This window comes from Procambarus clarkii, chromosome 42 (genome assembly GCF_040958095.1).
Source record: "Procambarus clarkii isolate CNS0578487 chromosome 42, FALCON_Pclarkii_2.0, whole genome shotgun sequence".
Lineage (NCBI taxonomy): Eukaryota > Metazoa > Arthropoda > Malacostraca > Decapoda > Cambaridae > Procambarus > Procambarus clarkii.
Genome location: NC_091191.1, coordinates 5,461,870 through 5,475,563, shown reverse-complemented (window position 1 = coordinate 5,475,563; position 13,694 = coordinate 5,461,870). Strand labels below are relative to the sequence as shown.

At 44.6% G+C, this 13,694-nt stretch overlaps 2 protein-coding genes across 2 annotated transcripts in view; both read left to right on the top strand.

Annotated features, from left to right (window-relative positions):
* The first annotated feature begins 291 nt into the window (after positions 1-291).
* On the top strand, positions 292-4,365 carry LOC123770326 (protein deadpan). The gene is made up of 3 exons (XM_045762109.2): positions 292-561; positions 2,334-2,429; positions 2,597-4,365. The coding sequence occupies exons 1-3, from the start codon at positions 487-489 to the stop codon at positions 4,298-4,300; spliced, it is 1,875 nt and encodes a 624-aa protein (XP_045618065.1). The 5' UTR covers positions 292-486; the 3' UTR covers positions 4,301-4,365.
* Positions 4,366-7,690: 3,325 nt separating this feature from the next.
* Positions 7,691-13,694, top strand: part of LOC123770327 (protein hairy) — a 91,752-nt gene continuing 85,748 nt past the window's right edge. The window contains exon 1 of the mRNA XM_069339836.1: positions 7,691-7,735. The gene's annotated coding sequence lies outside the window, so the exon portion shown is untranslated. The remainder of the gene's footprint in view (positions 7,736-13,694) is intronic.

Genomic DNA, 13,694 nt, shown 5'->3' with positions numbered 1-13,694 from the left:
TTGTCACATATACTACGTCACTACCTGAGATGACTTACTTGCATCTGATAGGCCAATAAGCGGAAGAGGGAGGAGCCTAAGGGGTGGTTAGCTGGTCGAATGAATCTAGCTCGTTCAACCAGCATATATTTTTACTTCTAAACTAAAAGATTCGAATTAATAATTAAAATAAATTGTTTACAAAAATATCATCTACATAAATGGAAAGAGTAAAGCGAAAGTTTCAAGAAATAACCTTTTGCTCGAAAGATGGAAGATATTTGGCAACCAGCAACTGCAGGTTGAAGCAGCTCCTTAGCAGTGGTGGCCGGAGGGAGGAAGCTCTCCTCGCCCTCACCACATCATCGTCCGCTAGTCACCTTCCCACGGAAGTTATCGTCACTCACGCTCGGCATCTTGACAACTCTCCATGTGTGACGCCAGGGGTCCGGCAGGTCCGTAGCGCCACTCGTGTGCTGGACGAAGAGGACCCTAGCGAGGGCGGACATGTGCACTATGGACACCAACCCAACCACCTCCGCCTTGGAAGGGGCTCTCGTCTCCAGACCTGACACCAGACGCGTGAGTTTACAATGATTGGCTTAGTGATCTAGCATAGGGGGGGGGGGGGGTTTGTAGGTTTATTTATGTGTTTTATTCTTTCCTGGCACTATAATAGGACAGTAATTATGATTACTAATCTCTAGGCCATGCAAGCGTGCCTGTGCTGTATTTACTGTGTGCCTGCAGGACCTCGCCTTCTAACCGCTAGTTGTTTAATGTACTCACTCTCGAACTATTATCCTGTCTTATTTACGACTTTTATATTTCTCACACATCCCCAGTATCAAGCCCGTAGCAGCTGTCTAACTCCCGGGAACCTATTTACTGATAGATGAGCAGGAGCATCAGGTGAAAGAAATTGCCCATTTCTGCCTCGGACGGGAATCGAACCCGGGCTCTAAGGACTACGACCCCCGAGTAATATTCACTAGCCGCGAGGCTCCCGTGTGTGTGTGTGTGTGTGTGTGTGTGTGTGTGTGTGTGTGTGTGTGTGTGTGTGTGTGTGTGTGTGTGTGTGTGTGTGTGTGTGTGATAGCCTATCTATAACTACTGAAATAAAGAGTGCTGATCTTGGTCCGTAGTCGTCTTTATTTAAATTATCAAATCAACTTGGAATTATTTCTGTGGCTCGGGCATCTAGCAGCCTCGTCGTGGAGTGTCAAAACAAAAACACGCTGAAAGAGAAGTTTGTTTTTTCTACCACAGACGTGGCCACACAGTTACAATGCTAATCAGTATATATTCATTTTCTTCTGTCCTCCATGGATAGGGTTAGAAATCTGTTAAACATATAGTTCAGTGATTTCTTGAACAGTCAACCACAGAAGGTGATTGTATTGCTTTTGAAATGTTAATCTAACCTACATAGAGAAATACATAAATACACAGATTTAGGTCTGTCCTACATAAACCGGTGTGTCTTATTACATAATGTCATTAGTGTGCGTTTACAAAGGTGAAATGCAATTCTCACCAGCTTCCACATATCCCGTATACACACATGTATATACATATATACATATATACACATACATTTATCTCTCCTACTTTGACAGGGTAAGGTAGCTGCTATATAAACTAGTGTGTTATTAAGCACATAATCACTGAAGGTGATTAGGATGCTTTTACAAGCTTCGGTTATAGTTACATCACAAACATTGTATAACTGATGCATTACATAGTCAATTTTGGGTACAAGTCCAATATATCATCCAGTGTTCCTGTATTCATATAGTAGTTACAGAGTTCAGCATACCTCAGCCCAGGAGGGCGAAAGTCTGTCAATATGGGACATTCTACAATACAATTTTCATGGGAATGCTTGTTTTCTCTTTCACAAAGTTGACACATGGCGCCCGGGATCGAACCCGGGACCACAGGATCACATGTCCAGCGTGCTGTCCGCTCGGCCGGCCGGCTCCCTAGAGCCATGTGTGTGTGTGTGTGTGTATGTGTGTGTATGTGTGTGTGTGTGTGTGTGTGTGTGTGTGTGTGTGTGTGTGTGTGTGTGTGTGTGTGTGTGTGTGTGTGTGTGTGTGTGTGTGTCGTGTCTACACAGTATGTACCGTAAGGAAGTAATTGTTCAGTGGTGTAACGGTTAGAACATATACAATATTTTACAGCTTTTCTTACATTTGTTACATGAAGCTACAATTGCTATAGCTTAGAGGTAATATTGTTTTATAGTTTAAGTACTTAGACTATAACGCTTCTGCCTCACCAACATAGCAACAATTACAACCTCTGCCTCACTCACATGGCAAGGTTAACCACCTCCGTGTCGCCCACAGAGCAACAAGCCGCTGATGGAGAAGAAGCGACGTCAACGCATCAACCGCTGCCTCAACGAGCTAAAGACCCTGGTGCTGGAGGCTCTCAGGAAAGATGTGAGTACTCCTAAAACAAATCTTAGGTCTGTAAGACGGCGACAGCTGGCACCTAATTAGACTTTCTGCTTGACTTTTGCTTGATAACAGTTGTCTCATGTGGTCACGTTGATTGTAATTGCTGGTAGGTAATACAGTAATGTTTAGACATCGTCTCCTCTCCCCAGCCCTCACGCTACAGCAAACTGGAGAAGGCGGACATCTTGGAGATGACGGTGAGACACGTTCAGGCCCTCCACCTTCACGAGGCTTCCAGCTGCAGGACGGTGGGCGGTGGGCGGGTGATGAGCGGCGGGAAATCAATTGGCAGTGACGACAAGGCGAAATACCGCGCTGGGTTTATCCAGTGTGCTGTGGAGGTCACGCGGTACCTGACAAGCATGGGCGGAGTGCCTAACGATCTTCACAACAAGGTCATCTCTCACCTCAACTCGGTCACTAGCAGCGTCACGGGCGGGCAGGGTGTGCAGCACATGCCCGGAGTACCGATGGGTGGTGCCAGCGTGATGGTGGGCGGGGGTATGGTAACTGTCGCCCCACCCTCCACAGCCCACACGCCCACTACACCTGCGCTCGTCATCACAACTGCTGCAGACTCCAGCACAGGTGCTCTCACCCTGACGGACAGACCTGAGTGTACACCTGCTAATGTGCCCCTCAGAACGACCCCGCCGCTCATGTCACCAGAAGTGGCTGGCGTGGCGGTGCCCACCAAGTCGGTGACGGTGCGTGCGGGGGTCACCTTAGTGCCTGCTCGACTAGCCTCTGGCCAGGTGGCGCTCGTGCTCCCTCCTGGCACTGCTCTTCCTTTAGACTCTTCCCAAACAAAGCCACCCACTCCGTCCCACTCAGCTTATAATATTTTAAGAAGTGAGCCTTCAAAGATCACTGTTCCGTCCATTTCGTTCAGTACTTCATCTAAAACAATCGGTGGCGCTGGTGAAAGAACAGCGCCTCCTTGTAATACATTCCTGAAAGGCACTGAAAATGTGTCCTCAACTAGTCCCGGAAGCGATTCCTTGTTTCCGGTTAATATAAATACTTCAAAAAATATAGGTTACACCCTACCGAAAAGCTTTTCACATTCAATGGATGTAGAAACTACTGTCTCTTCTACTCAGTTCTTGTCTTCCAAAAATCTTCAAAATATTTCTGGCAATAACGCAGAGATGAGTGGGGTCGCCCTCTGTAGCGCGACGTCTTTAACTTCACCTCAGCCTTTGTCACCAAACGTGGACGGATGCAGCTGGACACAAACCAGCAGTGCCACAACCCAAACTCTGACCAACACCTTACAAGAAGTCAGCTCAACCGCATCTTCCTCTACCACACAAATTCAAGCATCACGTGACCATTCCTCGGGATCTAATGGCTCGACCGTACGGCCAGTACTCCCTGGAGTGGTTGCCACCAGCTCTTCTGTGCGGTCCGCTCCCACCAACCTCCAGATCTCTCTAAGTTTCTCCAACAGTAGCAGAGAAGTTACCAGCACACTCTCCAACCACGTTATTCCATCGTGGCCCATTATCAGCTCTTCCATGCCCGTGAGACCCACTCCCACTGTGCCTCGAGGAGCCCACTCCACCTCCTACTGCCTCGGACAACCCAGTCCTACTGCCCCGGACAATACACAGTCTTACCATCACACAGCACATCCACTCGTTCTCCCTGCCAACGAACCATCTACAGTATCTTCGCCTCCTTCCTCTCCTGCTCAAGAGCCTCTTAATCTTGTGACAAATGAGCAGTCGCGAAATGCTGTGTACGGCCGTCGGTCATTGAAAGCGGCCACTGTACCGTACTGGCGGAGAGCTGCACCGTACCGTGTCCCACCTCCGGGCCATAGCTCAGAGCCCTGGCGACCCTGGTGACAGTTAGTGATATATGTATTCAGAGTCTCATTGAGTTATTATAAGATTATATTATATTAAACACCTTTATTTGTTTTATTAACAATATTAGCTCTCATTCATTTTCATCGTCACGCGTTCATTGGGACATCGACCACCCTGAGTTCCCTCATGTCTCGCTCAGTGGGTAATTGTGATATATTGCAATTGTACAATCCTCGAGCAAAAAGGTTTACCATCCATCGGCGTTATTAAGGAGCGGGAAGGAATTGTGATACGAGGTTCTATAAAGGAGTAACTTGCTGCGAGCTCCTCGACCAAGAACTGGCAGGTAAGGTCTGTACTGGGGCTAATGTATCACCTCGCCTCCTGCAGTGACGACACACAACAAGACGGCCATCACTGAAGTATATTGCTCATCTACGTCGACTGACGCCTTACACTGAGGTATATTTCTCGTCTACTTGGACTGACGCCCTTCACTGAAGTATATTGCTCATCTACGTCGACTGACGCCTTACACTGAGGTATATTTCTCGTCTACTTGGACTGACGCCCTTCACTGAAGTATATTGCTCATCTACGTCGACTGACGCCTTACACTGAGGTATATTTCTCGTCTACTTGGACTGACGCCCTTCACTGAAGTATATTGCTCATCTACGTCGACTGACGCCCTTCACTGACGTATACTGAGGATTATAAGGAGGGGGGGGGGCAGGGAGGGAAGGGAAGGTGGGGTATTGGGAGGGGAGGAAGATGGGGATAGTGGGAAGAGAGACAAGACCTTGTGTACTGGTGGGAGGGAAGTGATTGTTAGGAGGGGGAGTGGAGGGTACAGAATTAGTTTTGATTATCCGTGGGAATAGTGGAGCTCTATTATCTACAGTGTTCTCTGTCTTTCTGCGAGACGTGTATATATGTTCTCAGGAATATAAAGAGCGAAGGGTGTGCCCTTCTTTAGTTCACTTTACTGGGTGGTAAGTAAGCGCTTGTGCTGGCCTTATCAATCCTCCATAAAAGGCCAAAAGCCCAATACCAAATCAATGATTCTAGAACCAATCTTCTCTATATTGCTTGTGTTCTTTATTTGGGAAAGAAGAAGCAAACTTAACTCTCTAAATAACATGTTACTCTTTCCATGACCCTGAAGCATATTGTTAAACGATGAGATTCGCTAAATCACGCATTAACATCATCGGAGGCGGAAATATAGTGACTATATATATTGGTAGTGACAACATTATATTCCACACAGGTATGAATAGAAGTGAAGTGATTATCCAATCGTTGGAACTGGGGTAATAATGCCCTGCATTCTCACTGGTCTCTTGCAGCAACAAGTGTGGTGTGGTCTGTTAGTTCTGCTTTGGGCTTGTAGACGATAGGATGCACCTATGAATAAGCTGGCTGTTGATAAATACAGATGAGTGTTTGACATGAAGCGCTTTAGCTATGTCTAATCTATCTCATGTTCTCACCTTCCACTCAGTTTCTTCACCTCCTCCCCCACTCTTCACCCAGTTCTTTCAACCCCTCTCCACCTTTCATTCAGAGCCTTCGCCTACCCTTCTTCACCAAGAGTCTCACCCCATCACCTCCCCTCACGCAGCGTCTTCGCCTCCCCCCATCCGCACACACACACTTCCGTTCAAGACAGTGAAGTAATATGGTAGTGGTAATATGACGGAATGTGTGGGAACTCGTCCGGCCGCATGGGAATCCCCCCACGCTCTTCTTCCCCCCCCCCCTTCCCCCACATCCTTCCCCTCCCACCTCCTGAGCTCACACTCGTACCTCCTCTCCTCCCTCTACTCCCACACTCCCTCACCTCCTTCACCTCAACCACACCCCACCTTCCCACACCCCATCTCCACACCCCCCTCACCCTCCCAGCACCCCCTCCCCAACACCCCCCCACCTCCCTCACATCCTCACCGCCCCCATTCATTGTACATAACATCATGGACAAATTTTCGGCTCCTGTGTCATAGATGATTTGGTGCTGTTGAGAGGTTTTGTGGTATTAATGGGGTAGGTTGTATGTGGGGTTGTTGGTCCTGGGTTGTTAATGAAGTTGAGAGTTATTACACACAGAAATCACAATTGCGTGATGCATCAAATGAACAAATCCACAAGGGCCGTGACGAGGATTCGAACCTGCGTCCGAGAGCATCCCAGACGCTGCCCTAATCGACTGAGCTACGACATGGTCAAAAGGAGTTGAAACCGAAGTTCTACTGAACTTACTGGATCCTGCAGCCTCTCCGAGGCACAAACCAGTTCAGTAGAACTTCGGTTTCAACTCCTTTTGACCGTGTCGTAGCTCAGTCGATTAAGGCAGCGTCTGGGATGCTCTCGGACGCAGGTTCGAATCCTCGTCACGGCCGGCTCCTTGGGGAGCCGGTCGGCCGAGCGGACAGCACGCGGGGCTTATGATCCTGTGGTCCTGGGTTCGATCCCAGGCGCCGGCGAGAAACAATGGGCAGAGTTTCTTTCACCCTATGCCCCTGTTACCTAGCAGTAAAATAGGTACCTGGGTGTTAGTCAGCTGTCACGGGCTGCTTCCTGGGGGTGAAGGCCTGGTCAAGGACCGGGCCGCGGGGACACTAAAAAGCCCCGAAATCATCTCAAGATAACCTCAAGATAGATGTGTGGCAAGGACAGGTAAGTTCTCACGGAACCAAGTGAGTACTTGTAAAGTAAGAGTTGATGTTTGCACCGTAACAATTACAAGTACGAGCAAGTACAAGGTATGTTGGGTTTTATCTATCATTTGACTAGCTAGTGTGTGTATAGATTGTATTGCCACCACCGGAGGAGAACACCCAACTTGTTTGGCCGCGGTAACAAAATTTGTCCGAAACGCTGTACGTATTAGTGGCTTTGGGCATAGTATATACTAGTTCTTTCTACAAATCCAACATTCTGTTTGTAACTCATTTTGTATTTACAGTATGTACTTTTTCCACGAATAAACATTATCATTATCAAACTGGAGTTTCGTTCGTCTGGTGTTCAGAAGAAGTAAACACTAGCGACCGTTAATTAACCGGAGATGTGAGAGAGCCCGACGTCCAGCGACGGGATAATTGTCTGTTAACGACTGACAAGGCAAATTTCTTGCCATTTGTTACAAATGTCATAGGAACAAAGTCTGAAATATTTTAAGCTCTATCAGCTGACCGACCGAGGGCACCATTATCGCTCCGCCCAGCAACGTAGTACCTCTTAGATTTGTCGTGATTAGTAATAACCTGTATTATATATAACGAACTTTTGTTAATGAAAAGTGGACTCTTTCATATTTGCTACAGACAAATTATTGTAGGTGTAAATATTTAGACCTTCCTGAAACTGGCCGGAGATTTGGTATCGAGGGGCGATCCCCGCCAAGCAGCGTCAGACGGAGGCAAGATGGCGGGCGGGGGTCGTACGGGTACCGGGAGGTCGCTGGTAAATCCTCTTCTCACAGCCCAGATATATCAGCTAAGACATTTGTTGTATTCTGAAACAAAGCCTATTAACTTGGAGATCTTGTAAAACACATTGGACAATATTTAGACATACAAATGTTTCAGTTTTCCTACCAAATAGTGTAGCCAAATTTTCTGAGGCTATTTGATTCTATACTTGTATGAGGCATCCGCTAGTATGGCGTGAGTATTTGAGGTAATGTGGAGCTGTCTCCAATAATATGGTGTGAGATGATGTAGAGTTCTGCAGGATTGGTTGTATTGGTCAATAGGTTTAGTGATCCAGTGAGATACACCACATGAATGATCGTGTACGCTTTTTCTTTAGTAACTATATTTTAATATTCACCATCGGTTTCTGTATTCCCTGAGGGTTTTCCTTACGCAAATAAAAGCAGGCTCGTATAATAAATCTCTAGAAGTATATCTAGCATCATGTGAGGCAGGGAAAAGTTAAGATATATTGTAGCAATGACTAATACACAAATACAATACGTAACGATGTATTTTAAAGGGCAGCCTGTCCGGGACGCCATAGTCACAATACAATAGACATTACCTGGTTGATGGGGTTCTGAGAGTTCTTCTACTCCCCAAGCCCGGCCCGAGGCCAGGCTTTACTTGGGAGAGTTTGGTCCGCCAGGCTGTTGCTTGGAGCGGCCCGCAGGCCCACATACCCACCACAGCCCGGTTGGTCCGGCACTCCTTGGAGGAAACAATCTCTTGACGACATCTACGGTTGTTTCGGCAAACGTTCCGGCGACATTAGTGTCGATTGTGTTAACAGAACTATTTCAGGTGTTTACTTGGGCAGTGCCATACCTTAGTCTAAATGTATGTGTGTGTGCGTGTATATAGATAAAAGTGGTGTAGATAATGGGTGAACATGCTTATATATATTTATAGAGTATATTATAACATAGCGTTGAAGAACAGATATATTGGACATACGATTGGTATATTCGTAGTGTTACTTTTTTGCACCGATTTTTTTTTACCTTAAATACCTGCCTTGAGGTTTATTCACCTGTACTCTGGTTAATGAGACATTTTGAACCCAAACTCGATAAAAAATGTATAAATGCTGATTAGCGTTGTAAAAGCACTTTAATTGTTCGTAGTATGGCACTCAATAACTCGCTATGTTGTCTAACAGCATTCTAAACCCTGTCCATGAAGGACAGAAGGAATCGTACATTATGCTGATTGGCATTGTTTAAATGTATGGCCACGTTTGTGGTAGAAAATGAAGTAAAAAAATAAAATGTTAAAAAAAAATAGCGTCACGCCCAGACTAAAGTGCGACGCTTTCAAGTTCCAAGTATGTTTATTGAGACAAGAAAGAAATACATCTTAAAGGGAAGGTGCAACGCTTACTCTGAGGTGGAGAGAACCCCAAGAAGTTTGTAGTCGTGTTGCAGATGTGGGGTTCTTGAGATGTTGCAGATGTGGGGTTCTTGAGATGTGTTGTCATTGTGGGGTTATTGACGTGAAGCTCGTGTGAATTTTTGAATGCTTGCTTGTAGATTTGTTGGAAAGGCCGGGGGGGGGGCGTTATCACAAGAGATTGTTAGTTACTGGGTTACTGCTTGTCAGATCGTATGTGAAGTTGTTTGGTGTAGTTATTTTTGGGTTGTTTGTAACATGGTTGTTAGTAAGGCTATAGTTACAGGTTAAATATTACTGGGGTTGTTGCGTGAAGGTATGGTGTTTGTGGAGGTAGTTATTTGTGGGGAGTGTAAGTTTAATGGTGTGAGGTGTTGGTACCTGTGCCGTCTCAAGAACACAAAATTACCTATAATTTTTTAGTTATTTAATCAGAAAAAAAGCTAATAAATCTGTGAGGGAAGCAATTATGTAGATGGAAGAGTGTGGGAACTCAGACACCGGAATGGGGGAATTTGTTGCAATAAACCGGAGAAGACAGGATAAAAACCTGGCAGTGAAGGGAATTGTGATGAGTGGCCGACCGCTCGATGGCCGTCATCAGCACTCAGCCAGTTACGGTGTTAGATATGTAGTGTGTGGACTCGCCTATTTGTACACACCTATTTGTGCTTGCGGGGGTTGAGTTCTGGCTCTTTGGTCCAGCCTCTCAGCTGTCAATCAACTGGTGTACAGGTTCCTGAGCCTGTTGGGCTCTTATCATATCTACACTTACATGGAAGACGGGACACCACGAGCGTAGCTCATCCTGTAACTATACTTAGGTAATTACACTTAGGTAATTACTTGAAACTGTCTATGAAGTCAGCCTCCACCACATCACTGCCTAATGCATTCTATTTGTTAACCACTCTTGACACTAAAAAAAATCTTTCTAATATCTCTGTGGCTCATTTGGGCACTCAATTTCCACCTGTGTCCCCTAGTGCGTGTGCCCCCTGTGTTACATAGTCTGTCTTTATCTACCCTGTCAATTCCTCTTGAGAATCTTGTACGTGGTGATCATGTCCTCCCTAACTCTTTTTGTCTTCCAGTGACGTGAGGTTTAATTCCCGTAGTCTCTCCTCGTAGGTCATATGTCTCAGCCCGGGTACTAGTTTGGTGGCAAACCTTTGAACCTTTTCCAGTTTAGTCTTATGCTTGACTAGATATGGACTCCATGCTGAGGATGCATATTACAGGATTGGTCTGACATAGGTAGTATACAAAGTTCTGAATGATTCCTTACACAAGTGTCTAAATGCCGTTCTTATGTTAGCCAACCTGGCATATGCTGCTGATGTTATCCTCTTGATATGGGCATCAGGGGACAGGTTTGGCGTGATATCAACCCCCAAGTCTTTCTCTCTCTCTCTCTGACTCTTAAAATTTCATCTCCCAAATCATACCTTGTAACTGGCCTGCTCCATACACCTATCTTCATTACATTACATTTGCTTGGGTTAAACTCTTAACACCCATTTGTTCGATCATTCCTTCAGTTTGTCTAGGTCTTCTTGAAGCCTCAAGCAGTCCTCCTCTGTCTTAATCCTTCTCATAATTTTGGGAATACCTTAAGCTCAATGGTGGTGGAGTGATATTCTGTGACTATAAAAGTGCTCTGCAGTCCTTAAATAACCCATCACAATGTACGTCGGAAGTAGCTTGTAATATTAAATGGAATGTAATTTTTGCCAATGATAATAACTTGTATAAAATTTGTGTGGATCCCATCCCATGTTGGAGTTGGAAACATGACTTTGTAGATCAATTGGCCAATGAGGCTTGCAGGAAAGAAAACATTGATTATGACTTTGGACTATCTAATGCAGTTATTAGAAACATACAAATTAAAGAAATTAATTCAGATTTAGAAGAACTAAGAAATGCCCAGAGACCTGAAAGCTGCAGTATTAAAAGTTATGACAAGTTTTGTAATAATAGGTATTTGTATGGTCAGCACAGTAACCGGACCAGGCAATGTGATGTAGTCATTGCGCGAATTCGCCTTGGCTATAGACACATCTGGCAGGTTAGTGAGGCTGAGCCACTACCAGAATATTCAGATTGTAAACTCTGTGATAAACCTTTAATGCATTCACTAGAACACTATATTGATGAATGTGAAACCGTAAAGGACTTTAAACCTCCTGGCCTCTTGTACCACCAACTGTGTAACTATTTTATTGACTCAGGTGTTCTGGACGACATCCTAACAATTTACCCAAAATTTGCTTGTCCATTTTAAAGAATGAAGAACAATTTTTATTTATATTACTTCTAAGCTGTATCACTTATGAACCCATCCCTGCCCTTGTGCGGCAGTGCACAATAGAAAGTTGTTTTCACGTATCTATACATTAAAACATTGATTGTAACAATGATATATATGTGCTTCAGCCTATAGTTTAGACCTATTGTCTTATGTATGACCCTCTGTCCTGCGTGACAGTGAATACTAGCATTATCCTCACTTTAATAAGACCTATCAAAATCCTCAGATTAGGCAAAATTGTAATTAATTTTGTCAATAAAGATGTTAATAATAATAAATAATTTTGGGATTATGAGAAGTGTGTGGATTTTGTGTGAAGTGTGTGGTGTGAGAAATTTTGTTTGGTTGGGGAAACGCTTCTGACAGATGCGCTTCAAAGGGAAGTAGAAATAGCCTAAGCTACTCTCTCTTTGAGATGTATTTTCTTGTCTGAATAAACATACTTGAATGCCCTTTGTAAAACGTCGCCATCGTTTCTCATATGCGATGACCATAGTCATAGTTAAATATCCTTTTGAACGAACCAAAATATTATGATACTCTTGTATATACTTTCCAACAAGTCTTCCAGTTAATACGGAGGTCCGCATTATTATTGACACAAAGCGACATTATCGTGGCCACTTGTTGCCCATTAATGTGTCGTTTTATCCAGTGCGTCCTAATATCTGCTGGAAGTGGGGTAGAAATAGCCTAAGCCACTCTATTCCTTTGAGATGTATTTTCTTGCCTCGATAAACATACTTGAACTTAATATCTGCAGGTTTGAGCAGTGACATTGACAAAGGACGCTGTAGTTAATTACCTTTTGAGGCTAATGTTAATACTTAAGCTTCGTTATGTAATGTGACAAGTAACTAGATATTTGTCTTTATTCTATATATTCCGGAAGGGTTAAAGCCTAGCCCCAACAATTTCCCCGCAGAGGCATAGTTTAATCTCTTAAATATACACAGATTACCACCGCCTATTTAAACTAAATTTGAACTTGTATTGCCAGGATTTGTATCCTTTTAATTTAATACCCCAAGCTCTTCAATATTTAATCATTTAAATTTTATACATAAAGCTATGTTATGAAGATTGTAAAAGTATTGATGCCCACATTAAGAAGCCTGAGGCATATAAACACCCCAGTCATGTGTTAATGTAATTGCTTGCTTCAGTTTGGTCAAGAATATCCAACGGGAAGATTGACGATAGACTGTGCATGTATTCCCTATCATGACGACAGGATGTATATAGCCCCCAACCCGTCCTCCTAATAGTGTCGCATTTTGACGCCTACTTTACCCGAGGCCAAAGATCGTCGTACCAGGAAATGGTAGCGGCTCGCGAAATTGGCAGTCTGTCCCGTTTTCTGTTTTGGGTCCTCTAGTGTTAGGTGCAGGGACTTTAGTAGGACAGTTTCTTGACGTTGGGGAAACCTTAGGAGGACGGGCTAATTCCCCATCACAACGACTAATATTTGAGTTCGTTATTTATCATACATTTAACAATTTGCACAGCTTTATTTTCCAAATGTTTCGAACGTTTCTTGATGAAACTGGCTTATGAGTCACGTCAGGCTACGAGTAGCCGCGTCTAATAGCCTGGTTGACCAGACCACCAACCAGGAAGGAGGCATGGTCAGAGACTGGCCGCGGGAACGTCAATCCTCTGAACCAACACAAGGTAAGGTATGGCTAGATATTTTTTTTCAGCATTTGGGAGATTTCGGGCAACCTAATTCATTTGGCCTGCCTCTCTCCTTTTGGATCCGGCCTAGCACTCTCGCCAGTGATTTGCAACCTTACAAGATGCATGGTGGCCATGAATGCTCATGTAAAATTGAAATACAGGAAACATTCGGGCGTTTCCCGTTTCCATAATTCACTAATTACTGCTAAACAAAGGTGTGACTCTTGGCCTGTCTCATCCTGCACTGCTCCACCGTTTTCCCCCCCTCTACTACCCTTTCTTCCCTCCCCATTATTAATTACCCCTTTGACCCTCACCTGCCCCTCCCCCCTTCTCTTCTCTCACACCAGTGATCTTAAGCACCACTTATACGCATCCTTCCTCCCAACCCACATGACGATTCTAATTTATGAATGACGGCTCAAATTTGGTCTTGGGAAGTGGAGATGATTGGCCAAGATGCGTTGAGTGTTGGTATTGTTGCTTGGTGTGTTATGGTGGTGCTTGGTGTGGTTATGGTGGTGTGTGGCGATTGTTCGCCAAATTTTACTCTTCTAAT